Source organism: Lagenorhynchus albirostris, chromosome 1 (genome assembly GCF_949774975.1).
Source record: "Lagenorhynchus albirostris chromosome 1, mLagAlb1.1, whole genome shotgun sequence".
In the NCBI taxonomy this organism is placed as follows: Eukaryota; Metazoa; Chordata; class Mammalia; order Artiodactyla; family Delphinidae; genus Lagenorhynchus; species Lagenorhynchus albirostris.
The window spans coordinates 36,865,476-36,892,608 of NC_083095.1; the positions used below are offsets into that span (position 1 = coordinate 36,865,476).

The window sequence follows — 27,133 nt, forward strand, 5'->3', positions numbered from 1 at the left end:
AGATGCCAAGAATGTCATTTTCAGAGCATCTGTGGCAATTGTTCATTTTCCCTTTTTATCATGTCACTGAGACAGAATGACAGGGAGGCTGGTAGCAGCTTAGTCTCTGGGAGAATTTTGCCTCCGAACCCTTTGGCCTTCAGACTCTGGAAACTGGATCAACCAGGGCACCTTGTTCTACAGTCTAGTGAGAAATAGATAATCACACATGTGTCTTTGTACATATAGACATGTATGTCATGACAAATGATGATAAATGCTATTAACTGGGAACTGTGCGTTTATAACATAACCCACAGCTTATAACTCACCCAAGGATGAGTAGGGGCTTGTTTTAGTGAGAGTGTGGACTGGTGGGTGGAGACAGGAGGGGCAGAGAGGAGCCACATCACGGGGGCCTTAAAGGCCATGGGTATCTTGGCCAAGCAGCGGGCAACTCAAAAGCGGTGGCTGAGGAGTTTAATGAGGGGATTATTTGCAAAGGAGTGGCAGAGTTGAAGGGTCAAAGGGTGGGAGCCTTTAGCAGGGAGAGCTGTAGGCTCTCAGGACAGGGGCTGTGGCCTTTAGTAAAGGGCTGGGTGGATGGCACTGCTCCCAACCCATAAAAGTGCTTTTCACAAAGAAGTGACCTGGTTATGTTTAGCTTTGAAAGATCACTCTGGCCTCAATGGGGAGAACAGGTTGTGGAGAGGCTGCACAGAAGTCCAGGAAAGAGAAGGTGGCAATGAGGGTCAGCTTGATGGCCACAGGGAGCAGAAAGTGGTCCATCCCCACCACGTCATTCTTCTGTCCTCCTGCGGCTATCATGGAGTTTCCCCAGTGAGGTGACCTCGGCCAACTTACTTTTCTGCTCCTCCGGGCCTCAGTTTCCTCACCTGTAACACGACGCGGGAGGTCTTCCCAGCTCGTAGCCTGGGAAGAAGCTCCCTTGAGGTAGCGCTGACCACACGCCTTTACCCTGAACCGAGGAGCTTCGGCTCCTGGCTTTGGGGAAGGGAGTTGATCCTTTTCAGTAAATCAGTGGGTTCTCCAGAAATTCTCTCTGTTTATTAAAGGCTGGGCTGAGGCTGGGTTCCGGGCCCATCTTGACTTCTGCAGCCTTGTGTTCTCAGCGAGGGTCATCTCTCCATTCAGCCGCCACCTGCGTGCATGACAACAGTGCTTGGTGTTTATACAGCGGCTTAGTGTTCTAGGTGCTTTTTAACCAGATGATCTCACTGACCCTTCAGCCACTCTGAAGTAGGCAAGGTATAGCTATCACCATCCCCTTTATAGATGAGGGAGGTCACGTGGCAGGGAGTGCCAGGCAGGACAAGACTGGAATCCCGGGGTGTTAGCATCAGCCCTGTGCTGTTGAGGCCACAGCACTTGAGCTTTCTTGAATGTCCCTCAGACCTGCATGATCTCCCCCTCCACACCCCACCTGACACATCGGAATGGGAAAGTTTTGCTTTCACCAGCAGCCTCTAGAGCCTCTTTGATCAAAACCCTGAACTCATGTTTACTTCTGTCTCACAGCCTCCAAATGCTGTCACCTGCCAGGGCTAGCTGACCCTTGTTCTGTGATGCTGTCCGGATCAGCTCCTATCACTTCATTTCCATAGTTCACATGTTAGTGGGGCCACGGCACCTCAGACTTCTGCAGCCGCCTCCAAGCTGGTTTCCCGGGCTCCAGCCTCTCCCCTGTCCAACCCCATTTGTGCAGGGCACTTAGAATCTTTATCCTCCAACACATTTTTAGTGAAATGTCACTTTATCTGGCTCTTCTTTTCCCAGAGTATAAAGTTCAGATTCCCTAGACTGTCCTTTGACTCCTTTGCTCTGATGCGTTAACTGCTTCTCTTCCTCACCCCCAAAACATGCACCCGCATACCTACATGCACACACAAATACACATTTGCCAGTTTCCACCAGAGGCTTTGAACAAGACCCCTCTTTCCTTCCCTGCCATTCTAAAACCATTATCATCTTCAAGCCCCAGATCAAAACTAGCCTTCTTCAAAAAAATTTATTTTAATTTAAACTGTTCTTTTCCTATAATATATAAAAACTATTTTTTTAAAAACTAGGGTGATTGCTTTTGTATCTTTAAACATTTTAATACACAAGAATATATATTTAGTGTAGAAAAGATTAGAAAAGCAGATAAAAAAGAGAAAGCTAGAGACATTGTTAATATCCCATATAGATATTGTAATGCCTATGGATATGTGACTGTGCATGTATATGTATAAATATTAACGTTATCTATAATCTTAGAATGTTTTTCACTGAGCAATATATTATGCGTATTTTTTCATGTCTGTAAACGTGCAGATTATAGTTTTCATGGCTGTATAGTCTTCCTTTGTATTAATGTACCCAGATCTAGTTAACCAGCATCTTAGGTTCAACTCTGATCGCTTTTAGAGTCAGTCTTGTGTGCTTCATTCTTACACATCAAAGAGTGTGTATATATTCAAATGTGCATTTGCGGATGTAGTAAGCATCTTAAAGTTCTCTCTTAGAATCAACCCCAGTTGGATCTTAAATCCTTATGGGCAGGAGAACTATGTTCTTGCTGTTCACAATACCAGTGTAATGAAAGTGGATTGGTTGAAAGAAAAATTCCTCTCCAAACCAAACAGGAAGAGTAGAATTTGTGTCAGCATCATCAGTTATGATGTGTCCCTGAGGGTCTGCCCCGTGCTGGGCTTTATCATGGATTGGCATCTGTATCATTGAGGTTTGTCACAAGTTCATGGGAGTGAAAGTATCCCTTGCTCCGGTTCCCTAAGCTCTTGGCTTCCTGACATGAGGAGGGAAATCCCAAGTTGTAAACCTGCAAAGGGCTCAACATTAAATGCTTGTTTCCAGGCTAGTGGTCCATGGCCTCCCATGGTGCCTTTTCTCCCACTTGCCTTTCTGACCACCTAGCTTTACTGATAGCTTAAAGCCATGTGCTGGTAAAAATACAGACTTGCTCAAGAAGGATACCTATTTGATTTTCATCAGTCATTTATTCCTCGGGGTTTGAGTTTTATACCCTATTTTTCTTCATGACATCTGTCGTTTCTTACTATAAAAGTAATACATGTTCATTGCAGATATTTTAGTAAACATAGATAAGCAAAAAATGTCACCCACAGTCTTAATACCCAGCTATAACATAGCCCAACATTAGCTTTTTTCTCTGCATCTATGCATATAGGTTTGCAATATTGGGTTCATATTATGCATGTGGTTTTATAATCTGAATTTTCCCTCAAAATGTATTATAATATCCTTTTTTGCCACTGAAAGGTCTTCTCCCACCTTCTTCATATATAGGCTGCTATTCTCTACTTTTGAGAGCAGATTTTTTAACAGAGAAAAGAGGGAGAGGCATGAAACAGTCAAGGAATTTTACAGGAAGCCATGGCAGGAATAAATAGATGGTCCTAGAACTGGGTGACTGTTTCCAAAGATAAGATATTTCAGCTTTACCATTTAGCTCAAGAACAGCCAATGGGTAAAAGGCGCTTATTTTTATAACAGCCCCACTGGGGACTTTTAATGACAAACTTCCAGGATGTCCATGACTTCAGGAAGTAGAGTAGGTACCAGAGTGGGCGGGGCCGGCAGCTACTGTGCTACTGCCAAGAATGGTGGAGGGAGGTTGAAGGAAGAACCAAGAGGAAGTCTGGAGAGGTGTAACATAAGAGAAGGAAAGAGCCTTGACCCTAAGGGGAGGTGTGTGCTTCGATACCCTTGTAGGGAATATTCTAGAGGGCAAGTCCTTAGAGTGGCTGTGTGGCCACAGTGGGGCAGAGTGTACCTCGCTGCCCTCAAGACCCACAGACCTCACTCCCAGGCTCTGTCCCAGGGTGGGGAGGGTGTCACAGGAGTGTTCTCAGCTCATACACCACCTTCTTCTCCCTCCCACCTCTCTCGTGGGCTCAGGTGGTTGACTATGTTTATGAATTTTGTCTGGTGAAAAGTCCCTGACGCAGGGGTGCACAAAGGAACTAAACTATCTTGGAGAAGGGGGTGAGAAAAAGTTTAATATTTTCTTTAGAAAAAGAAAAGTGTGGGACTTCTCTGGCGGTCCAGTAGCTAGGACTCTGCGCTTCCACAGCAAGGAACCCAGATTCAATCCCCGGTCGGTCGGGGAACTAAGATCCCGCAAGCTGTGCAGCGCAGCCAAAAAAAAAAATGATGATTGTTAATATATTTCCATGTGTTCTACAAACAGATAGAGCCTTGGAAAACTGGCTCATTTTAAAAAAAGAAAAGAAAAGTGTATTTCTGTATTGAATAAGTAATATAGACACCCAGTAGGTAAAACTCAAAAGATACAAAAGGGCAAATAATAAGTTTCGTTCCCATCACAGTCCTCCAGACCCAGTTCTTTTCCCACAGCCAGTGTTACCAGTTTTTCATGTATCTTTCCAGGAATGTTTTATGCATATATTAGCAAATGGTCTATATTGTTTTTCTCAGCTTTTTTTTTTTCACCATACATTGTCCCTTATTGTTCTTTCTTCCCCACCCAATGTATCTTTTTTTTCTTTTCTTTTTTTTTTTTTCTGGGCTGCATTGGGTCTTCATTGCTGCACGCGAGCTTTCTCTAGTTGTGGCAGGCGGGGGCTACTCTTTGTTGCGGCGTGTGGGCTTCTCATTGCAGTGGCTTCTCTTGTTGCATAGCACAGGCTCTAGGCCCATGGGCTTCAGTAGTTGCAGCACGTGGGCTCAGTAGTTGTGGCTTGCAGGCTGTAGAGGACAGGCTCAGTAGTTGTGGCACACGGGCTTAGTTGCTCCACGGCATATGGGATTTTCCCGGACCAGGGCTCGACCCGTGTCCCCTGCATTCTTAACGACTGCGCCACCAGGAAAGTCCCCCCACCCAATGTATCTTGAAGATAGTTTTATATTAGTACACAAGTAGCCTTCTCATTCTTTTTACAGATATAGTATTCCATTGTATGGACATATAATTTTAATTTAACCAGTCCTCTACTGGTGGACATTTAGGCTGTTTCCAATCTCCTGCTCTTTCCAAAAATGCAATGAATTAACTCGTATGTAGATCATTTTGTAAATGTATGTCTATCTGAAGGATAAATTCCTAGAAGTGGAATTACTGGGTCCAAAAATACGTATAGTTGTAATTCTGATCCGTCTTGCCAAATTGCCTTTTATACCCTCTCCAGCAACGTGTGAATGTTTTTTTCCCCTGCATCCTTGCCAATTTGGTATTTTATCACACTTTTGGATCTTTGTGCATCTGATAAGTGAAACATAGTGTCTTGATGTACTTTCATTTCGCTTTTGGACCTTTAGTATCAAAATTTTAAAACATGCAAGAAAGTAGAGAAAAAGTACAAAGAATCATCACCTTGATTTAACTGTTAATATTTGGCCATATTTGCTTGTCCATTTTGGGGTAGAGGTATTTTTAAAGTAAATTGAAGATTTATCATGACATTTTACTAGAATACTTAATTTATCAAAATACTTTATTTTAGTATGAATATCTGAATAACAAGAGCATTTCCCACCTAGCTATAATTCTGTTATTACACCTAATATAATTAAGAATTCCATAATACAATTTAATACCCACTTAATATTCAAATTTTCCGAGTTGTCTCAAAGATGTCTTTTATGATTAGTTTGTTCAAACTAATTAAGGACTGTATATTAAGTTTGTGTGTATGTGTATACTTGTAATTTGTACGTCTATTATAAATAGCTTGGACAACTTTTTATACATTTAAGAGACTTTTATAATTTTCTTCTATTAACTGTTTGTTCACATTCTTAGTCCATTTTGCTATTGGATTATTGGTCTTTTCCTCATTAATCTGTACATGTTCTTTACCATACTAGGTAGTTAGCCCTTTGTGATATGAGTTACAGATAATTTTCCTTGCTTGTTTGACTTTGCTTATGGTATTTTATCTCACACAGAACTTTTTTTGATGCAGTTGAACTTTCAATCTTTTATTTTATTTTATGGCTTTTGGATTTTGTCTCAGAGTTAGAAGGCCCTTCTCTACACTAACATTATAAAAAACATTCTATCATGATTGATTTTGGTATTTTTATGGTTTTATTTTTTACATTTCTGTTTTTGACCACAGTGAAATTTATCCTGGAGTGTGAGATACGAATTTAACTTAATTTTTCCTGGATAGTCATCTAGTTTTGTCAACACCCTGTACCCAATAATCCATCTTTCCCCTTCATATTTGACATGCCACCTTTATCAGATATTAAATGCCTATATATACTTGGGACTATTTCTCTTCCATTGATGTGTCTATATATTCATATGCTAGTACCACACAGTTTCATCATTATAACTTTTTACTATACTTTAATATTTGTTAGAAAAAACACCCGGGAACGTGGGTTACTCTTTATTACTCTTCTTTTCTGAAACTTTCCTAGCTATTTTATTCTATTTAATAAATTTACTTATTTTATTTATTTTTGGCTGTGTTGGGTCTTCGTTGCTGTGCACAGGCTTTCTCTAGTTGCAGCGAGTGGGGGCTACTCTTTGTTGTAGTGTGCAGGCTTTTCATTGCAGTGGCTTCTCTTGTTGTGGAGCATGGGCTCTAGGTGCGCAGGCTTCAGTAGTTGCAGCACGCAGGCTCAGTAGTTGTGGCGCACGGGCTTTGTTGCTCTGTGGCATATGGGATCTTCCCAGACCAGGGGTCGAACCCATATCCCCTGCATTGGCAGGCAGATTCTCAACCACTGCGCCAGCAGGGAACCCTGTTTTTGTTTATTTTTATAATAAGTTTTCTAATCATTTGTCTAGTTTCCCCCCAAATTTAAATTATATAATATAAATATTTTAAAAATAATATTAAATATATAACTTTAGGGTAAATTGACATCTTTATGATATTGAGTTTTCCTATTCAAGAATTGAGTGTGAGTTTTCCAATTGTTCAAATCTTTGGTGCGCCTTGGGAGACTTTATAGATTTATATGGATTTTACACAATTGTTTTAAAATTTAAGCTGAAATGTTTTGTCTTTTTATTATCATTGGGGGTTTTCCAAATTCCTATTTCAGGAAAGGATCCTGCCACCCCTTTAGTGTCTCCTTTTACCTCTAGGATTAAATCTAAACTTCTTAGCTTTTCCTTCAAGGCTTTCCACATCCGATATAAAAGCTATTTTCCACATGTTTTCTTCTTACCTGTAGCTAGTCAACAACCCCTGAACAAGCTCCATCCTTTTATGCATTCCATCTTGTGGCTCCTCTCCTTCCCCTTCTGCCTGTGCAAAGTGGTTTTCTTCACGAGCCCCGCCTTGAGTGTCCCAATTGGAAATGACCTCTCTCCTCTTTCACCCCTGACCATTTATTGTATGTGCCATTTATCTGGTAACTAATCCAATATTACCTTGCGACAGCCTTTGTATTATTAAATGAACTGCCCTTTATCTCTTGTGTGGTTGCAAAACTATTTGTGGGTCTGTGTCTCGTTTCCTCAACTAGATTGCGAGGCCCTTGGGGAGAGTGAGCCTGCCTCGTGCTCCCTGCAGCATCTGGGCCCTATAGGCAGTAACGATAGTAGCAGCAGTGATAACAGTGATAGTTAATGTTTACCTCAAGCTTTCTTTCTGTGTGCTGGCTACTGTTTTAAGCACTTTCCATGTATGAACTCATTAGTGGGTAAACACTTGAGTTTTGCTGGGTTTATCTGACCTTAAATTAAACCTTTGAAGGGGGGACATAAAAGAAAGAGCACTTGGTCACAATATCCAGACAGTGACTCTAGCTAGCTGGTCAGAGAGGAAGGGGAGTTTTGTAGGGAAGAAGGAGGCTGGCCACAGCCTAGGAAGGAAAGGGGAGAGGAACAGGCAGCAATGGAGAGGCCCCGAGCTTGATGGTTGCAGAGATGTGAGTATTTTCTGAGGTTCTGGTAGCTTTGATTCAGGCCGTGCTGGTGGACTTGCCCGCTTCCCCTTCACTGGCAGGGTTAGGGCTCTGGAAATAAGGCCTGGCCCATGGCAGGGCCTTGCTGAGGCCTCTTTTCCACGGCGGTTCCCTGCAGGATGGCCCAGGTCTCCTGGGGACAGCAGGCCCAATGCTCAGCTGCCTCCGCGGCCTGTCCACACACTCCGGGCCTCCCGCCTCTCCTGCACTCAGAACGCTCCACTGAGTGCCTGCTGGGAGTGGATGCACTGAGCGAGCCGATGCAGAGCAGCCAGGGCTATGAGCTGATGGAAATTAATCCCCGCCCCTGGGCCTTCCTCTCCTCATGACCATCACGAGCCTCGCAGAACCTTTCCCCTGTCTCAACACTGCAGACTGTTTTAGGGTACTGGGGTTCCTGGGCAATTGCACCCCAGCCTTCCAGTAAAATGCAGCCAGGAGGCCTCCTACCTGAGCTCTAAACCTGCAGCTCCAGCATTTGGGGGCCCAGGGAGCATTATTTGTGTGTTGAGAACTGGAGCGATCTCAGGGTGATTTACACCTGCACCGCTGTGTGTGCCAGCCCGGCAGCCTAGAATTAAATTCCACGGCCCAGCTCTTCCTTACACTTCGCTGAGCACAGATAAACAGGTCTCAGCACCCACATAACGAACTCTTTAGATTCTTAAAGACAAGAAAAGGAGATGGAAAGAAAGGACTTTGACTTTTTGAGACACTGACCTCTAGAGGGGCAACAAATTTCAGCCCCTTAGACAAAGCTCCACCACCGGTCGGAAGGGTTAGCCTCTTACAGCACAGATCCGGTCTCTAGGGAGAGCGTCGTGGGACTGAGGCTGGCTCTGTTGAATCTAAACATGCTCCAGCATAAATGCAATTGCTTTCCGTCCAATATATCATCAGAACTTTAGTTACATTTTGCTGAAGCAGTCCTTGAAATCAGGGAAGTGGTCCGATAGAGTAAGGGGGCTTTTCCCCCTGAAACGTTGCCCAGAGGCCCAGAACAAACAAGTGGCATTTTAATTTTATATTTATTACAGATTTGTAGAGTCACTAGTAGTATTTTTGCTCTTCTTGGAAGTCTTATTTAGATGGCTTCCGTAGAATTCTTTTCATGTGACTCCAGCACTCATCATATTTATAACGGAGTTTGCGTCAAGGATGGGGGCGCCTTCGTGTCCTTGGCTGCCTCCCCCTCCACCCAGAGCCTGGCACCTAACAGCTGTACAGTGAACAATTGCTGAATGAATGAATAAGCGAATAAAGGGTCTGAGATCCTAACACCAAAATAGCCATGAAGTAGGAAGGAATTTGATGCTGTGAGCCTCAGAAACTGCCAGGCTTATACCCTCGAGGCCATGCTGGCTGGGCTCCTCTTTTTGTTGTTATTAAGTCAGACATTTAATAATTTAAGAAGCCAGCCCTTCCATAGTTTGGGCTCAGCTGAGCAGACGTTTAGCCTGTTCCCACGGCACCTACAGTTTCCCCTGGCTGGACAGCTCGGAGTCTGCCCTGGCTGTGACCAACCTGAACACACTCTCCCCAGGGACCCTCCATGGCCCCCCCTCCCAGGGACCAGGCCCATGACCACATGGCCTGGTCATCTCCTGCCTAGAATCCTCCGCAAGAGTGCCCAGAAGCAGGTTGCCACAGACTGTTCACTAAAGCAAACTTCTCTTCCTGTTTCTATCTTTTCTGCCCCTCTTCTCTCTCTCTTTCACCCTGTCCCCGTTCTTTCTGCTATCCCAGCCTCTGTCCTCTCTCCAGCATCTTGATCAAGCTTCCCAGCCCTAACCATATAGGTACCAGCATTTATTTTACAGTACCCTGTATATATTTTAACAGAGGTGTTAAAAGGTAGCCCAGGCCTTCCCTGGTGGCGCAGTGGTTGAGAGTCCGCCTGCCGATGCAGGGGACACGGGTTCGTGCCCCGGTCCGGGAAGATCCCACACGCCGCGGAGCGGCTGGTCCGGTGAGCCATGGCCGCTGAGCCTGCGCGTCCGGAGCCTGTGCTCCGCAACGGGAGAGGCCACAGCAGTGAGAGGCCCACGTACCACCACCAAAAAAAAAAAAAAAGGTAGCCCACCCGAACTGGTACAGCCTGGGCTGGAAGCTTGGTTTGGTCTGAGGCTGATTTAGGCTGGGGGTGGCGTGTCAGCTTCCCGGGTCTGAAGATGGAAAATCCTGCCTGCCACTCTGCGGGAGCGAAGGAGAGCTTAGTGCCATGCACAGCCCCCAGCCCAAGCCCCCACTACCCTTCAGCCTACATGGATCACACATTCCACATGATCTCACTGTTTCCATGCGCATCTCTCTCCTCCACCTGCCAGCAGCTCCTTGAGGGCAGGCAGTTTGTTCTTTTATGTCTCAGCAGGCCTGGCGTAGGAGCTGAATAAACCTCCGCATGGTAAGCTACAGTGCAGCCCTGGAGACCTACTGTGTGCCAGACTCCAGGCCTTGGGGATCTAGAAGTGAACAAGACAGAGAGATTTTGCTGGGCTCAAGGAGCCTGCAGGCTTGCAGGAAAGACAGACTTTCAACTAATCTGAATATGAGGAGAGAGAAATGAGAAATGCAGATGCAGGGGTCGGGGCACACAAGGAGAGACAAAACCTAGGCGAGAGGTCACAAAAGCTTCCCGGAGAAGCACTGTTTCCACTGACTCCTAAAGGATGACTAGGAGTTAGGTGAATGGGGTGAGGGCTGGAGGGTCCGAGAGAGAGCATTCTAGGCAGAGGGAGTATTTGTTGGACGGGTGGACGGGTGAACCTGGCATTGAATTCTGAGCTCGCTGGCCCAGTGGTCCAGGGCATTCAGATGCGCACAGGGAAGCAGGTGACTGGACTAGGGGTGTCTTGATACCGTGGTGGTGGAAGTTACCTCTTCATTGCCCCAGTCATGGCACGTGGACCTGTGAAGCCAAAAGGCTACGCTCTGGTCAGAGATGCTCCTCAGAAGGGGATGGAATGGATACATTGACCTCCTCTGCCAGGGATGGGGCAACTCTGGGGTTAAGGTGAAAAACCTTCAGCCCCATGTCACATTGCCAATGGACCTTGCCAACCTCAGGCACCTCACCCAAGGCTCTTCTCCCCACCCAGATGAGCGGGAAGTCGTTCAGAAGAAAACCTTCACAAAATGGGTGAACTCGCACCTGGCGCGCGTGTCCTGCCGCATCACTGACCTCTACAAGGACCTGCGGGATGGGAGGATGCTTATCAGGCTGTTGGAAGTGCTCTCTGGAGAGATGCTGGTAAAGCCCCTTTCCCCAGGCCCAGTGGCTAGTGCTCTGTCCCCTCTTCAGGACAGACATGGTCTGGGGGCCTCTCCAGTTCTCATGGCCTTCCAGGGTTTCTCCCTATTCTTTTGGGAGGTTTCAGTACTAATGACGTGAGGTGTCCGTGTGGCTGACTGGGTTCTCTGAACGTGTTCATCTAAATATGTCCCAGCATAAATGCCTGGCTTTCCATCTAATATATCATCAAAACATTTGTTAATTTTGCTGAAGCATTTCAGAATTTCTTGCCTCCTTCTGGCCACTCCCACCCCTTCATGCTCCTCCCAGAAGCCATGCAGAGGTCTTGACTGTCTCCTCTTGGCACCTGGTTATCTGTGACTGGCCTGCAGTGGGCCCACCCTCAGCCTCCTTGCGCAGGCTAAGACATATCCCATTACCCAGCTGGAAAAATTTGCCTCCTTCTTGGAACGAGGAGGAAAGTGTGAAAGATATTTTCCTGTGTATCCATCACTCTAACAAGTGGAAGTTTATCACAGGCCCTCTTAGTTGTAACCCACCCGGTGGTAACGTTGCCCCTGCAGGAGAACCAGATCAAGACTCATGTTTTGCTCAGTTACTTCCATTATGACCTTGGGCCTATGAGGCAGGATCTTCTTTGCCTCATTTCCCCCATGTGTAAACCGATACCTGTACCTGAGGTAGTAGCCTAAGACCTCAGGGTTTGAATGAAAGGTACCACATTCATCAGTTGCCTTTTCAACTCCAGGCTGAAGTTAAAGAATGCCTCTTACCCCACTAGAGAGAGTTACCGCTAAGAAACCTTCAGATGATGCAGTTACTCATCAATGGTGGGCCCCTTGAGCTTTGGCCGAGGCCGTTTGGGGGTGGGGAGGGAGGAGGTTGGATGGCAGAATGGACCCATTATCAGTCACCACACTGAAAGCCACTCTTATCACCAATCAGCAATAAACAGCTCCTAGAACTGTGCCTAGCACATAGTAAGTGCTCAACGAACTACCTGTTGTGTTACTATATTTGAATGCCACTTATCACCCACTCAGAAGCCTTTGTTTAGACCCAGGAACAGTACTGATGCAGCCCACTTGCAGAGCTCTGGGTGCTCAAGAGAGGGAGCCTCTGAACTTTGCTGAAAGGATGGGGTTGAAAAGTGTCAGGGAGTGAGCATGGGAGTTGGAGTTTGGCATGGAGGGTGGTTGCTGATGACCGGAGCTGGTCCAGGCGTGACCATGAGGTTCTTCCATGCCCACGGGGCAATGCTGTCCCTCAGCCAAAGCCCACGAAGGGGAAGATGCGCATCCACTGCCTGGAGAATGTGGACAAGGCCCTGCAGTTCCTGAAGGAGCAGCGTGTGCACCTGGAGAACATGGGCTCCCACGACATCGTGGATGGCAACCACCGCCTGGTCCTGGGCCTCATCTGGACCATCATCCTCCGCTTCCAGGTGGGTTCCCGGGGGCCAGAGGGGGTGCAGGGAGCTTCCCTGGGCCAGACTGGGTTTGGGAATCTTAGAAAATGGTGAATAAGTGCGAGTGTTTGCACGTTCTGGGAGGCTAGAAGCCCGTCCTGTGGGACGATGCTTATAGGAAGGAGAAACCATCCTGTGCATCGCCAAGTTGCGGAAGCTCAGGATGAGCTGTTCAGTCCATAGCGTAGTCTTTTGAGAGAGAGGATAGAAATTAGTAGCTGGGCTGAGATCTGGCTGGAAGACCTACTTTCGTCCCCTTCCCCCCACATGTGTCACTTTTTGGTTTTTTAACTAGTTTGATTCAGAAATTGCAAGAGTGCAGAAGATCTGCTTTTATGTTTTTCACTCAGAAGCTTTTCTCTTCCCACCCTGAAATTCAAGGTCGCTTATTTGTAAGGAATTTAGAAAGCACGAGGGGAGGAAAGCAGAGCCTTCCACCTGCTGGTCTGGGGACAGAAAGAACCTAGTTGGAGGAGGGAAGGGCAGGGAGAAGGAAGATAACACACAACTCCCGGCCTGAAGATCTCACCCAAGTGGTCTTGGGTGTCCAATCTCACTCTCTGAGGGTGTGTACGCTGAAACGGTAATAACAGCAGAATTGGGGAGGATGAAAAGGCAAGAGGAGCTGCTATCATCAAAATACAGCACCTTCCAACATTCATGCCGTTCCATGGCCCAGGTGGCATCATACCTCCTGAGGAGGAATGAGGCCATCCTGCTGTTTATTCTTGGCCTCCCCTTAGAGTTTCAAGTTGGAGCGGTCTCCTCTGACGTGACCAAGGCAGGGAAACAGGCCTCCAGGACCCGGGGCCTCAGGCTGCGGGGCAGCTGCAGGGCTGGCGACCGGATGGACGGCTACGGAGGAGGAAGGACGGAGGAGGCCTTCCAGGGAGAGCAGGGAGGCGCTGGGTCAGATGCAAATCTAAGTCTTCCCTCTCTTGTTGCTGTGCCCACAGATTCAGGACATCGTTGTCCAGACTCAGGAAGGTCGTGAGACACGCTCAGCTAAGGACGCATTGCTGTTATGGTGTCAGATGAAGACGGCAGGGTATGCCCTGGGGACCAGCCACTACCACGTCCCTCACCACCCCCCGTGCCTCCCAAGCATTGCCGTCCCCAAGGGACACAGACGCCATCACCCAGAACTACATCCGTTTGGATGTATTGATGCCCAGTCTATCCTGACCTGATTCTTACAGGCCCTGAATACAGGATTCTGTCCCCAGATTGCCTGGGTCAGACCGTGGGGTCTGTTGGGGGCGAGAGTCTCCTGGGCCCACCTGATGAGGGGGCCTCTTTGTGTGCCTTAACGGCTGCCTTCTTGTTGAAGGGGCTCAGGAAGGTCCACTCCTCTCCTGGGTGTTGGCCCTGGGTTCACACACTTGTAGGGACCCCAGAAGAATCTGTTTCTGAGCTCTGAATGCTTTTCTTGGATGCAGGTACCCCCATGTCAATGTCACCAACTTCACCTCCAGCTGGAAGGATGGCCTAGCCTTCAACGCCCTGATCCACAAGCACCGGTAAGAGGGGGAGCGGAGCGGGAACCCCTGTGGGAGCCAGGGAGCCCTGGGGGGATTGGGACACCTTGCACTTAACATGTAGGCGTCACAGGAATGGTACAGCCGTGGCGCCTTCTCCTCTCACCCTCGGCATCCTGCCTCCCTTAAATCCCCCTTCCTCACACAGCTCCCTCCTCTGTCCCGTCTCCTCCTCTCACTTCTCCGGCTCAGCCACCCGCCTGCGTCTGCCCAGGGGCTTTGCCCTTTTGGTGGGGATGCCATGCCCCCTGCCCTCTAACAGTCTGGCTTCATCCCCAGGCCCGACCTGATTGACTTTGATAAGCTGAAGGACTCCAACGCCCGGCACAACCTGGAGCACGCGTTCGACGTGGCTGAGCGACAGCTGGGCATCATCCCGCTCCTCGACCCTGAAGGTGAGCCAGCGCCCACGAGACCGTCAGGGCGCCTGGAGGAGTGTGGGCCGTGCTGGGAGAGCCGTGGGCGTGGTGGCCGGGCCAGGGCTCCGCTCTGGCCTGCTCTTCAGACCCAAGCTGGTTCCTGACACCTCCCCTGCCTGATTGGGGGCCCACTGTAGTCTTTCCATCCTTTTCCCCTCTTTCATTCTTTGTGGTCCTAATATGGATTTCATCCTCTCACTAAAATCACAGGCGATTCCTCTTCCACTCTCGCCTGTCACTTGGTGCCTATAGTTGAACTTCGTGCTGGACACACAGGGAGATGAACCCCCTGAGCTTGACATTTCCAACTTGCAATTGGTCCTGAGAGCCCACCCTTTCCCCTTGCAGATGTCTTCACAGAAAACCCTGACGAGAAATCCATCATCACCTACGTGGTGGCGTTTTACCACTACTTCTCCAAGATGAAGGTGCTGGCAGTGGAGGGCAAGCGCGTTGGCAAGGTACTGAGCTGCTGCGTAACCAGAGTGTCACCATTTCCCTGCTTGCCACGCACAGGCCTTGACTGAGATGCTCCCTTTCTACCCTAAGAGCTTTGTGTCTGGACCCCAGCTGTGGGAGAGGGTGCAGATCACCCCCCACCAACTTCCTCTGAAGCCAAGCATTACCAGGTTCATGGCTCCCAAGCTGAATTCCAACACAGGTTGATGGTCTGTCCCGAACAAGGTCATAGCCCTTAGCTCTGAGCCGACCTTCCACCTGCAGACCCATGTCTCGCGAGCATTCCCACAGGAACAAAACAGGCTCTTTACTTGTTAGTTTATTGTGATTTCAAGCCTCTTAGGCTCCGCAGCCGACTGTACAGGGGAGCCACCCCACGGTACGGACCCTCATGCCAGAGTCCTTTCCCCGGCTGGGTCTTTCGCCCCTCCAGGGCAGGACCGTTTCTCATTCATCTTCGTGCACTGGTGTTTAGCAAAGACAATGCCAGGAAGCCTTCGATCCCTAATACCCACTCTTAAATAAACAGGACCTTGGCCTCTCTGGCGGCTGGATTGGAAAGCACAGACAGCTTTCCAGTCTTTTACAGGGTTCGGGAGGGGGGAGCTGCTCCCATTCCGCGCACAGCCAGGTCCCTCCTGACATTGCCGGCGCACTTCCAGTCCGGCCCCCTGCTCAGCAGTGGTCTTGGGCTCAGGGAACAAACCCAATGTAAACGCTCCAGGGCTCGCAAGGAGGAGGACCACCTCGATTGTGGTCCCGGTCGGCATCCTCACTGGCGTCCTCGCCCTTCTGACGAGGATGAGTCACAAGGTGATTCCTTAGGTAATTGACCACGCCATTGAGACCGAGAAGATGATTGAAAAGTACAGCGGGCTGGCCTCAGACCTGCTCACCTGGATCGAGCAGACCATCACTGTCCTGAACAGCCGCAAGTTCGCCAACTCCCTGACCGGCGTCCAGCAGCAGCTGCAGGCCTTCAGTACCTACCGTACCGTGGAGAAGCCGCCCAAGTAAGGGCCTGGGCACTCGGGAGGGCGGGCATCACGGCCGAGAAACCACCTCCAGGAGGTTGGAGGGCCTGGAGAAGGAATCCGGGAGGCGGCTCCTGGAGGTTAGAGAGCTGCCCATCTGTCACCTACTTCATCCTGTTTTGTCTCCCTGCTCCCAAGCCGTCAGCCTACAGGCAGTGGGCATTGAGTAACCCCTGGCTCATAGCCAAAGAAACACTTTCCCAGATCCCTGGAGGGGAGCAGCAGTGAAATCTCAGACTTCAGGGTATCTTTAAAGAATGTACTGGAAAGTTCCTCTCTCTTCTGTGCACTGAGCTGCGGGTTTGTTCTTTGGTAATGACCTCTGCATCCACAGCCCCAGAGCTCTCCACGTGAGGCCTTGTTGATCATCAAGTACATCCTTCTTTCTCTCCCATCTGTCACTGCTCATCCATTAGCAGAGCACTCAGTCTGCCTCTCGGGACCTCTGCTTCACTCCAGCGTGTGCAGGGCCTACGTGCACCTATGCACGTGCAAACACAATTGTGCACACGCGTGCACGCGCACGCCCGCACAGACACAGGGCAGTCCAGCTCGCCCGCCCTTAGCTTGGCCAGCTCCCCGGAAACAGATTTCTAGCTCATCGGTGGTACCCTCTGCCTCGTTCCTCCCCCGCTCATTCATTCATGACTGGCAAGCAGGGAGAGGCGAGACACGGAGTCTAGGATGTACTATAAACAAGTATCTGATTTCTGGCCTGACACTAACCCACTTTTAAAGTCCTAAATCCAATACAGATAACATGCCCCGTGAGTCTACCAGGCACTGCACACAGGGGTAGCATCTCCTGGCTGCGTAGACAGTGCTCGAGGCCACAGCCCTCCTGCAGGGCCTGTGAGCAGGCAGATGAATTAGGCTGGCCTCAGGGTGGGGACCTTGCTTACCAGCTGATCTCTGACTACTGCGTGGTGGAGGTAGAAGTGGGTAAATACTTGGCTACGGGCAGAAATGGGAAAGTACCCAGTTACCTGGAGCTTGGACCCTGGGTTCCAGAAATCCATCCTGTTGCCAGTTCTCATCTCCTACACCTGACGTCCTCCCGGAGCCTAGCCTTTCCTCCCCTCTCAGAAGCATCTGGGCTTTTGCATTGTTGTCAGGAGAGCTGACTCATTAGTACTCAGGTGGAAGTTGCTCTCGGTGCAGTATCTTCTTACGTGGACAGTGCTGCTTCCACGTAAGAACATACATGGTTTTATTGACTCACTCCGCAAAAAACTGAGTAAAGAGCTAGTCAAAAGCCTTCAACTGTTTGCAGAACAGGGAAGAGTTTCTTTGTATGGATTAGTAAAACTTGATACCTATAGGAACTACCAGAACAGTCCAGTTAGCCATTCCTCCGTGGAAGCAAATGACAAGCAAATGCTGCAGTAGTTGTTTTCTCTGGTTTATGTTGCAAAGACTCATCCCCTATTAGATCTCAGCTGGCGAGTATGCTAGATTGATAGATCTTTTAACAGGTAAGTAAACCTATGCAGATCCTCTTTACTTTTTTAAGAGAAATGTGTTCTGCTATCCAAGCTCCAAGATGCCAGGGTTCCATGTTCACTTAAAAAAGAACAACCGGCTGGGACTCCCCTGGTGGTCCAGTGGTTAAGACTCCACGCTTTCAATGCAGAGGACGCGGGTTTGATCCTTGGTCGGGGAACTAAGATCCCACATGCATGGCTGACCAGAAAATTAGAAGAAGAAAAAAAAAAAAACTGGCTGTGGGAATCTCGACACTCATCTCCCTACCTCTTTTTTCTTGACAGGTTTCAGGAGAAGGGGAATCTAGAAGTCCTACTTTTTACCCTCCAGTCACGGATGAGAGCCAACAATCAGAAAGTGTACACGCCCCATGATGGGAAACTCGTGTCCGACATCAACCGGGTACAGCAACGTTTTCCATTTCACGTTGCCAGTGTGTTGATTGAGTTCCTGATAAGGGCACAGGGAATGGTCCCTGGACAGGGTTAAACCAAGCCACTTTCTGTGGTGTTATTAATGACACACCTGGCTATTGAGGGTGCTCTCTGAGCTTAGCCCTGAGAGGTCAGACCCCACCCACCAAGCATCCCTTCAGCCCCCTGTTCAGGGGTGGAGGGAGGGGCAAGATAGGTGAAGGGGAGGTACTAGGTATAAAATAAATAAGATACAAGGATTTAATGCACAGCACAGGGAATATAGCCCATATTTTATAACAACTTTATATGGAGTATAATCTATAAAAATATTGAATCACTGTTAGACACCTGAAACTAATACAATATTGTAGGTCAACTATACTTCAATTTAAAAAATTAAAAAAGAAAAAGAGGCAGTAGCTGCACATTTCCAGCTCAAAGCTGCCGTAAGAATGGGGATGCAGCGGGTTTGCCAGTGGGCTCCTCCTAAGGGCACATGTAATGGTCCCAGGACAGGGTTAAGCCAGGCCACGTCCTGTGGTGTTATTAACGACACACCTGTGGCTGTTGAGGGTGCTAAGTCTAGCCCTGAGAGGTCAGACTCTACCCACTGTCCCCTGGTTCAGCCCCCTGTTCATATGCCCAGAGTCCATTTTTCAGAGCCAGTTTTATAGCCTATTCTCTATAGAACCTTGAGGTTTTTGGGAGAATATTGACTACTTTTAACAGAAGGGAAAGGCCTTATGACATTTCGGAGGTTTGGAGGCCTACCACCACCTGGAAGTTCCAGTGGAATGGAGGTAGCCATTTAGCCAACAGGAATTGACTGAGCGCCCACAGAGGCAAATAACACTGTACTAAACCATGAGTCTGAGGCAGATTTAGGAGAAGAGGGACCTGGGCGGTTATGACCAGTGCTCCCTGAATCTTTCCTCTGCCCAGACAGGAAAGCTGAAAGGCTGTCACTGAGCTTTAATCTAGGCTCTGCCTAGATTCCTAAAATCGCTCAGTGTTGGGTGAAAGAGTCGGGACCCCCAAATCCCAAGAGCTCTCCTCTGCCCCTCGTGCAGGCCTGGGAAAGCCTGGAGGAAGCTGAGTACCGGCGGGAGCTGGCTCTGAGGGAGGAGCTCATCCGGCAGGAGAAGCTAGAGCAGTTGGCCCGGCGCTTTGACCGAAAGGCTGCCATGAGAGAGACGTGGCTCAATGAAAACCAGCGGCTTGTGGCCCAGGTAAAGGGGGCCGCACTTGGGGTTGCAGGAGAGGGGGAGCTTTCCAGAGCCCCCCGTAGACAGCAGGGCTGGAGCCCACGCTGGTCGCTCGGTGGCGGCAGCAGGATAAGCCTCTCCACAGGTCTCGCAGCCCTGCTCCCTGTGACTGGGCGGATCGAGATTCACACCTGAAAAGGAACTCTCCCAGACTGACAAAGCCTCATCTTTAGGAAAGAGCCACACAACCCAAAAATGGCCCCAAAAGCTGTCTCACATGAGCCAGTGGCGTCACCTAGAGCCAGAGTTCAGGCTGGCATTTCAGTGGTCCTCCGGGGATGTGAGGAAAGCAGTGCACCTCGTATGTGTCAGACATGCCCCTTGGACTCTGGCCTCTGGGGCTGTGTCACATTTCACTAGCTGAAAATTGACCCCGGGACTGATTCTCCATGAGAGCATCTGTTCCTTCCCACTTGGAGCTTGGAATCAAATTTCCCCTTTCATCCAGAAAGGGGAAAGCAAGCATTCTGAGAGAATTGGAGAGTGTGCACGTACCCCAGATAGCATGGGGGTAAACCATCTGTGTACAGCTGCATGGTTTCCTAGTGAGAAGCCCCTTCCTACCCAGAATCGGGCAGGTCCGCACAAGGCAGGGTGGTGAATGCCAGCAGGTGGTGAAAGAGCTCTGTTAGTAATATTCACCCAGTGTTACCCACAAGGATGGCACAGTGAGTAAATCACAAGCTTCTTGTAAAGGTTCTTGTGAGACACTTAGTCTTTGGAACTTGGCTCTGATAAGATAGGCTGGAAAAGATGGCAGAAGTAACTCGTTGGGAAAGGGCTTTCCCGTCCAGCAGTTGTTCCGGAGGGAACCGCTGTTTCTCTGCGTTTGGGGACCAGCCAGGGGGAGCCTGATTGAGCTGCCTGTTTTCTTCCCTGGGGGACAGGATAATTTCGGGTACGACCTGGCAGCTGTGGAGGCCGCCAAGAAGAAGCATGAGGCCATTGAGACGGACACAGCCGCCTACGAGGAGCGGGTGAGGGCCCTGGAGGACCTGGCCCAGGAGCTGGAACGGGAGAATTACCACGACCAGAAGCGCATCACGGCCCGCAAGGACAACGTCCTGCGCCTGTGGAGCTACCTGCAGGAGCTGCTGCAGTCCCGGCGCCAGAGGCTTGAGAAGACGCTGGCCCTGCAGAAGCTCTTCCAGGACATGCTGCACAGCATCGACTGGATGGACGAGATCAAGGTGGGCTCAGGCACCCCCATCCCCCGCCCCCGTGTCCGCCTGGGGCTTCAGCACCTGCCCTGCAATGGGAGCGTGCTTCCATAGGCACCTCCCAGCCCCACCTCCCTGAGTCAGAGTGGAGAATCCGAGGCAGCACAGCATCGGGCTGCATCCGCCTCTCAACGGCTTAGCTCACACTGCTCCAGCCCAGATCTTCTGTATTCCCCGTGATCAAGAAATCTGGGGTTCATAGTAGCGCAGGTGCCAACCTGCAGGGCCTAGAAGACACAGACATCCATCAGGAGCCTGGAGAATCAGGCTCTGGGTAATCACGATTTGACTCTGGTGGGAACCCAGACCTCCCGGCACATAGCCACCAAGAAGTCTGTCTCCTCTCCCTCTACCGCAGTGGCTCTCAACTGAGGACGCACATCAGACTGACCACAGAGCTTTCTAAAAATACACATGCCCAGGCCCCAAGTCAGGGACACACATAGGAGACTGAGTATAGGGCTTGAGCTCCTGAAAGGTGCTCCCTGAATGATTTTTTTTTTTTTTTTTTTTTTTTTTTTTTGCGGTACGCGGGCCTCTCACTGTTGTGGCCTCTCCTGTTGCGGAGCACAGGCTCCAGACACGCAGGCTCAGCGGCCATGGCTCACGGGACCAGCCGCTCCGCGGCATGTGGGATCCTCCCGGACCGGGGCACGAACCCGTGTCCCCTGCATCGGCAGGCAGACTCTCAACCACTGTGCCACCAGGGAAGCCCTCCCTGAATGATTTTAATGGGCATCCCCAGTGGGAACTCCTGCTCTGTAGCTTCTTTCCCGCTGAGCAGCAGCCGTTTTCCAGCTGCATCTGACTCATCCTGGCCCCAACACGCCACGGACGCTCCCTTCAGAGGGGTCTTCTCCTAGCGAGTGGGTTTCTTCACCTCTCCTCGCTCCCTCTACCTTATCTGTCCTCTTTGCCAGGCTCACCTCTTGTCTGCCGAGTTCGGGAAGCACTTGTTGGAGGTCGAGGACTTGCTCCAAAAACACAAGTTGATGGAGGCTGACATCGCCATCCAAGGGGACAAAGTGAATGCGATCATCACAGCCACTCTTCAGTTCACTGAGGAGCCAGGTGAGGCCACAGGTGTTTTCCTGTTGAGGCCTCTGGCTCAGCACTCCAGCACCCCAGCTTGGATAAATCTAGTTGTACAATTCTGCCTCTTTCATCAACTAATGGTGCAAGAAAGAAGTTTGAGGGATAGCAAAATTCTGCAGAGGACAGGCAACTGCTTTGGCCATCTATAATCAGAAGGATTTATAAGAACCAAGAAGGCATGCTCCGTCTTTCATTCTCTCTGCTAGTTCAAGTTATGGCAGAGACAATTTAGGTTTACAGCTTCTGGTCTCAGATAGGTGACCCCCACTGCCTCTTTGAAGAATCATCTTGAAATTTGTGCCTGGTTCTTCTTAAAAATAATTTTACATTGTGCATTTCTAGTGAGAGTTGACCCAACTTTTAACCTCTCTTATTCCTGAATTTTTTGTGGGAATTCATTAAAAAGAACTAATTAAAAGCCTGTCCTCTAAGCAACTGGGAACTGGGACCCCCTGCGTCCAATCCCAAAGCCCCAGTGAGATGGCAGGTTCTAGACAACATGGTCCTAGCCTGGCATCTGATCTGAAGGTTGCCCTTCAGATGAAGCCCTTACCCTTTTTGTCCTCCCTCCTCCCACTCCTCCCAGGGTACCAGCCTTGCGACCCCAAGGTCATCCAGGACCGTGTCAGCCACCTGGAGCAGTGCTTCGAGGAGCTGAGCAACACGGCAGCCGGACGCAAGGCCCAGCTGGAGCAGTCCAAGCGGCTCTGGAAGTTCTTCTGGGAGATGGATGAGACCGAGAGCTGGATCAAAGAGAAGGAGCAGATTTACTCCTCCCTGGACTATGGCAAGGACCTGACCAGTGTGCTCATCCTGCAGCGCAAGCACAAGGCCTTCGAGGACGAGCTGCGCGGGCTGGACGCCCACCTGGACCAGACCTTCCAGGAGGCTGAGGGCATGGTTGCACGCAAGGAGTTTGGGCACCCGCAGATCGAGGCCCGGATCAAGGAGGTGTCTGCCCAGTGGAACCAGCTGAAGGAGCTGGCTGCCTTCCGCAAGAAGAACCTCCAGGACGCTGAGAACTTCTTTCAGTTCCAGGGCGATGCGGACGATCTGAAGGCCTGGCTGCAAGATGCCCACCGGCTGCTCTCGGGAGATGTGGGGCAGGATGAAGGGGCCACACAGGCCCTGGGCAAGAAGCACAAGGACTTTATGGAGGAGCTAGAGGAGAACCGCGGGGTGATGGAGCATCTGGAAAAGCAGGCCAAGGGGTTCCCTCAAGAGTTTCGGGATTCCCCAGATGTGACCAACCGGCTGCAGGCCCTCCGGGATCTCTACGTGCAGGTGGTGGCCCAAGCGGACATGCGTCGGCAGAGGCTGCAGGATGCCCTGGACCTGTACACGGTGTTTGGGGAGACGGATGCCTGTGAACTGTGGATGGGCGAGAAGGGGAAGTGGCTGGCCCAGATGGACATCCCAGACACGCTGGAGGACCTGGAGGTCGTGCAGCACAGGTCAGGGCCGGCCCTTCCCTCTCGCCTCCCCCTACGCGGTCTGTGCTCCTAGTGCTGGAACAGCCTCCAGATCCACAAGGGTCTCTGAGAGGCCGTAGGATGCCCTTGATCACAGAGGCCAGGCACTGAGAGTCACGAGTCCTAATCTGGCTCTGTGGCGCTTGGTACTTCACCCCCGGGACCTTCCTCAAAATAAGACAAAGGGGCTCTTTCTGGTCCAGGTGTTTGATGACTTTTCAGCTACAGCAGCCTTTGTTCAAATGAATGGTAGATGGAACCCCTGACATATAACACAGTGGAAAGTGGAGTGCTTGTGGTGAAGGGGGCGCGAGAGGCTGGATCCCACAAGCTCTAGCTTTCTTTGGCAGTCCCTAAACCACAGAACCCCGAGGGGCCACAGAGACCAGTTTGTAAATCACCAGTCTGCAAGGCCACTCTCATTTCCATTATTCCGATTCCATCAACACTCTGGCATGGGAGGGCGTGCCCCCAGTCTGTGCGGCGTCCCATCATCCTGAGTACAGGATCCAAGGAGTTGAAGAAAAGAAGTCACTCCTCGATCATGCCAAGGTGGTCCCACGCTGATGCTGGAGGGACCTGGGCTCGTATCTCAGAAGTCAGCTTTCATAACCACACGGTGCCCCTCCCCTCAGCAGCTCTGCCTTCTCCTACCAGGGATGGAGCACCCGGCTGGGGAGGTATCCTTCAGGTCCAGGTGTCAAGGCAGTGGAATTAGGGTCCATGAGCAGCAGCTGGGGCAGTGGAGGCATGGCAGGTAGTCTCTGTGGCGATTAACACCTCCTACACCTCATTTCCCATAAACCTCTCTGTTTAGCCAATTGTCTTATAAGTAACCAGTTTTCTCCCAGCCTGACCCAGGAAATGCTAAACCATGCAACTGGACCCATGAACCAGAAAATAGGGTGTGTCAGCACACCTGTCTGCCCTCTTACCTGGTCAATGTATTGAGAAGGTGGACGGAGAAAGCAAGAGCTACACGTTCTGGAGACTGGCCGCTGCTGCCTTACCAATCCTCATTTTCTCTGTCCACATCAGGTTTGATATACTGGACCAGGAGATGAAGACTTTGATGGCTCAGATTGATGGCGTGAACCTTGCTGCCAACAGCCTGCTAGAGAGCAGCCACCCACGCAGTGGGGAAGTGAAGAAGTGCCAGGACCACCTGAATACCAGGTGGGCTGTGGGTAGGGCTTGGGGCTAAGGGCTCTCCCGACACCTGACAGAGCCTTGGGGGTGTGGCCCAGAGCCTTGGGGGTGTGGCCCAGAGCCTTGGGGGTGTGGCCCAGGACCACCTGAATACCAGGTGGGCTGTGGGTAGGGCTTGGGGCTAAGGGCTCTCCCGACACCTGACAGAGCCTTGGGGGTGTGGCCCAGAGCCTTGGGGGTGTGGCCCAGAGCCTTGGGGGTGTGGCCCAGGACCACCTGAATACCAGGTGGGCTGTGGGTAGGGCTTGGGGCTAAGGGCTCTCACGACACCTGACAGAGCCTTGGGGGTGTGGCCCAGTAGTCAGGATGCCTGCTATGCACTGCCAGGTTTGTACCCTCAGAGCTCTTGCCTCACTCAGCCAGAGTCTCCTTCTGACACTGGAGCTTTAGCAGTAAGGAGGAGAGACCTGTGTGGTGACCAGCCCAGGGAGGGAGAGAGACCTGTTCACAGAGCTGCGAATGCTGTGCCTGGGGCAGGCATGTGCTGAGTGATGGAGAGAATGTCCTGAGTGCATCCAGAGTGAGAATCAGGCCATGTGGTCCTCATGTCGCATTTCCCTGGACGTTCTTAGGCAGGGAAGACTGCTTTCTGAGAGCTCTGAAGTACTGTCCATTAAAAGAAGCTCCTGCTGGCACCAAAATGTAGCATCGGTAATGAGACTGGCTCGAATGAAGAGGAGAATTAGCAGCAAGCCTTGAGCACGCTTCGTGGCCAGAACAAAAAACAGGCCCTGAGGAGCCTTTGGAGAGGGGCTGCTTTCAGTACAGGGTGCAATGGCCACGAGTTCCCTGAGGACCTCTGAGGACAGAGCATGCGCCTGTGTCCTGTTTGTTCCCCTGGGTCCTACACGCACAATGGGACGTGTTCGCCACCTCCCCACTACCCCGGTCCCTCTCGCCACACTTGTGCCTGAGCCCTGCTCTGCCCAAGGCAACCTGGGAGGTGGGGTTAAGGAAGACTCAGCTGTAAAGAAAAGGAGCAGCACAGTCGGGGCTTAAGAGGAGGCAAGGGGTGACTTTGGAGCCACTATCATCTGAGCATCCAAAGAAAGGGACTGTAGTTCAGGAGGGTCCTCTGTCATCTGAGGTTTATGCAGGGGAGGAGCGTGCCTCCTTGTTCTTCTTTTAGGTTTGGAGGTAACGGGACGCATGTGCCTGCATGTATGTGTGTGCGTGTGCACGACACACAGGAAGAGCTTGTCAGCTGCTTTGATGAGTTATGCTCAGAGAATGATCTTACAGACCTCTAAGCCATACACCATCCTAAGTGTAATACACCAAGATACTTATCCTCAGGTGAGAGAGAACCTGAGGTGTGAAAAGGTAAAATGGTTTTCCATGACATCTGAGTGTTGAAAGGTACCTGAGCCATGTACCCCAGACAGCCTGCATCCTGCACAATCATTCCAAGCGTAGGGAGCTCGCCCCGTCCCCGTGTAGCACACCCCATTTGGGAGCAGCTCCTTTTGGGTAGAAAGTTTGATCTCATCATGAGTGGAAATGTGCCTCCTTGAAAATCGGGCTCTGCCCGTTAGAGATAACGGAACTTACCCTGATTCTTCTTCCACATGATAGCTCTTCAGGTTTTTTTGTGTGTGTGTGGTACGCGCACCTCTCACTGTTGTGGCCTCTCCCGTTGCGGAGCACAGGCTCCAGACACGCAGGCTCAGCGGCCGTGGCTCACGGACCCAGCCACTCCGCGGCATGTGGGATCTTCCCGAACTGGGGCACGAACCCGTGTCCCCTGCATCGGCAGGCAGACTCTCAACCACTGTGCCACCAGGGAAGCCCTCTTCAAGTATTTTTAAAGACAGTTGTCATTCTTCACCCCATCCACAGTCCTGCCTCCCAGTCGCTGCTGTTCTCTCTACAGAGTGCATTCTCCTCCAACTACGTAGTCTAAATCATGCTTGTTTTTAGGCCAGTCCGGGTTCCTCTCCTTCCCAGTTTCCAGGATGAAAAAGTATCTTTCCCTCCCTCGACTGGCTTAAAGCTTCACATTCTACCTTGTATTATAATTTTGTCCCGAAGAACTTTTCTACTAGACTGTAAGCGAATGAAGAGCAGTATCTTCATACATTGTTCACAGTGCTCGGAGCACCAAGCATTTTGCTGCTGAGGTTCCCTCTGTTCAGAATATTCTTTTCCCCAATAGCCACTTGCCTTAATCCCTCGCTCAGATCTCAGCTCACGTGTCAGCTTCTTGGAGCAGCCCGCACTGTCCACCCCATTCAGAGTATCACTACCTCCTTCCTATCCAGCTCCTCTGCCTCCCTCCTGTTATCTTGCTTTCGTTTTTTCCATTGTACTTGTCACCACCTGATGGATTAAACACTTATGTGTCTCTGCCCACTCGAATGAGAGCACTTTGCTTTGTTCGTTGCTACATGCCCAGAGCCTTGAACAGGGCCTGGCACAAGGCACTTGGTAGCTGTGTGATATAACACAGTGAATGAGTGACCGGGGACAAAACTGAAATATCTTCTGCCAGGCTCGGCACATATGAGTCATTCAAACACTTACTGAATGTGTGATTACCTCCCACCACATGCCTTCTAGTTGACCAACATTTTCTTAACAATCTTGGGCCCAGGACCAAACCTGGACTCCTGACATGGTCTGGCCAGTGCTGCCTAGAGCAGTTCTATCAACTGCCTTCCTTTTGGAGATGGTGCAGTGGAGGGGAAGGGGGGTTCAGGAGGTAGACTAGACCCAAACCTCACCCTGTCCCCTGTGTGGGCTCTACCTGGTGGCTGCAGTGAGGCCCCACCAGGAAAAGTCTGGAAAACCGCCATGGAGCCACTTGTCCAGGGGCACCGCCAGACCCTCTCCTGTGGCTTCTGGATGGAGCCGGGAGATCTCACAGCCCTGGAGTGCCTTGCTGTC

General features: G+C 50.3%; 1 protein-coding gene across 2 annotated transcripts in view; it reads left to right on the plus strand.

The window, feature by feature from the left end:
- Nucleotides 1-27,133, plus strand: part of SPTB (spectrin beta, erythrocytic) — a 124,419-nt gene that overhangs the window by 62,135 nt on the left and 35,151 nt on the right. For both annotated transcript variants that reach the window (XM_060141392.1, XM_060141401.1), the window contains exons 3-15: nucleotides 11,013-11,164; nucleotides 12,438-12,611; nucleotides 13,592-13,683; nucleotides 14,075-14,155; nucleotides 14,453-14,568; nucleotides 14,941-15,053; nucleotides 15,877-16,064; nucleotides 17,855-17,972; nucleotides 19,057-19,215; nucleotides 20,139-20,441; nucleotides 21,392-21,542; nucleotides 22,153-23,020; nucleotides 24,077-24,214. In XM_060141392.1, the coding sequence (XP_059997375.1) occupies nucleotides 11,013-11,164; nucleotides 12,438-12,611; nucleotides 13,592-13,683; nucleotides 14,075-14,155; nucleotides 14,453-14,568; nucleotides 14,941-15,053; nucleotides 15,877-16,064; nucleotides 17,855-17,972; nucleotides 19,057-19,215; nucleotides 20,139-20,441; nucleotides 21,392-21,542; nucleotides 22,153-23,020; nucleotides 24,077-24,214 (2,653 nt within the window). The remainder of the gene's footprint in view (nucleotides 1-11,012; nucleotides 11,165-12,437; nucleotides 12,612-13,591; nucleotides 13,684-14,074; nucleotides 14,156-14,452; nucleotides 14,569-14,940; nucleotides 15,054-15,876; nucleotides 16,065-17,854; nucleotides 17,973-19,056; nucleotides 19,216-20,138; nucleotides 20,442-21,391; nucleotides 21,543-22,152; nucleotides 23,021-24,076; nucleotides 24,215-27,133) is intronic.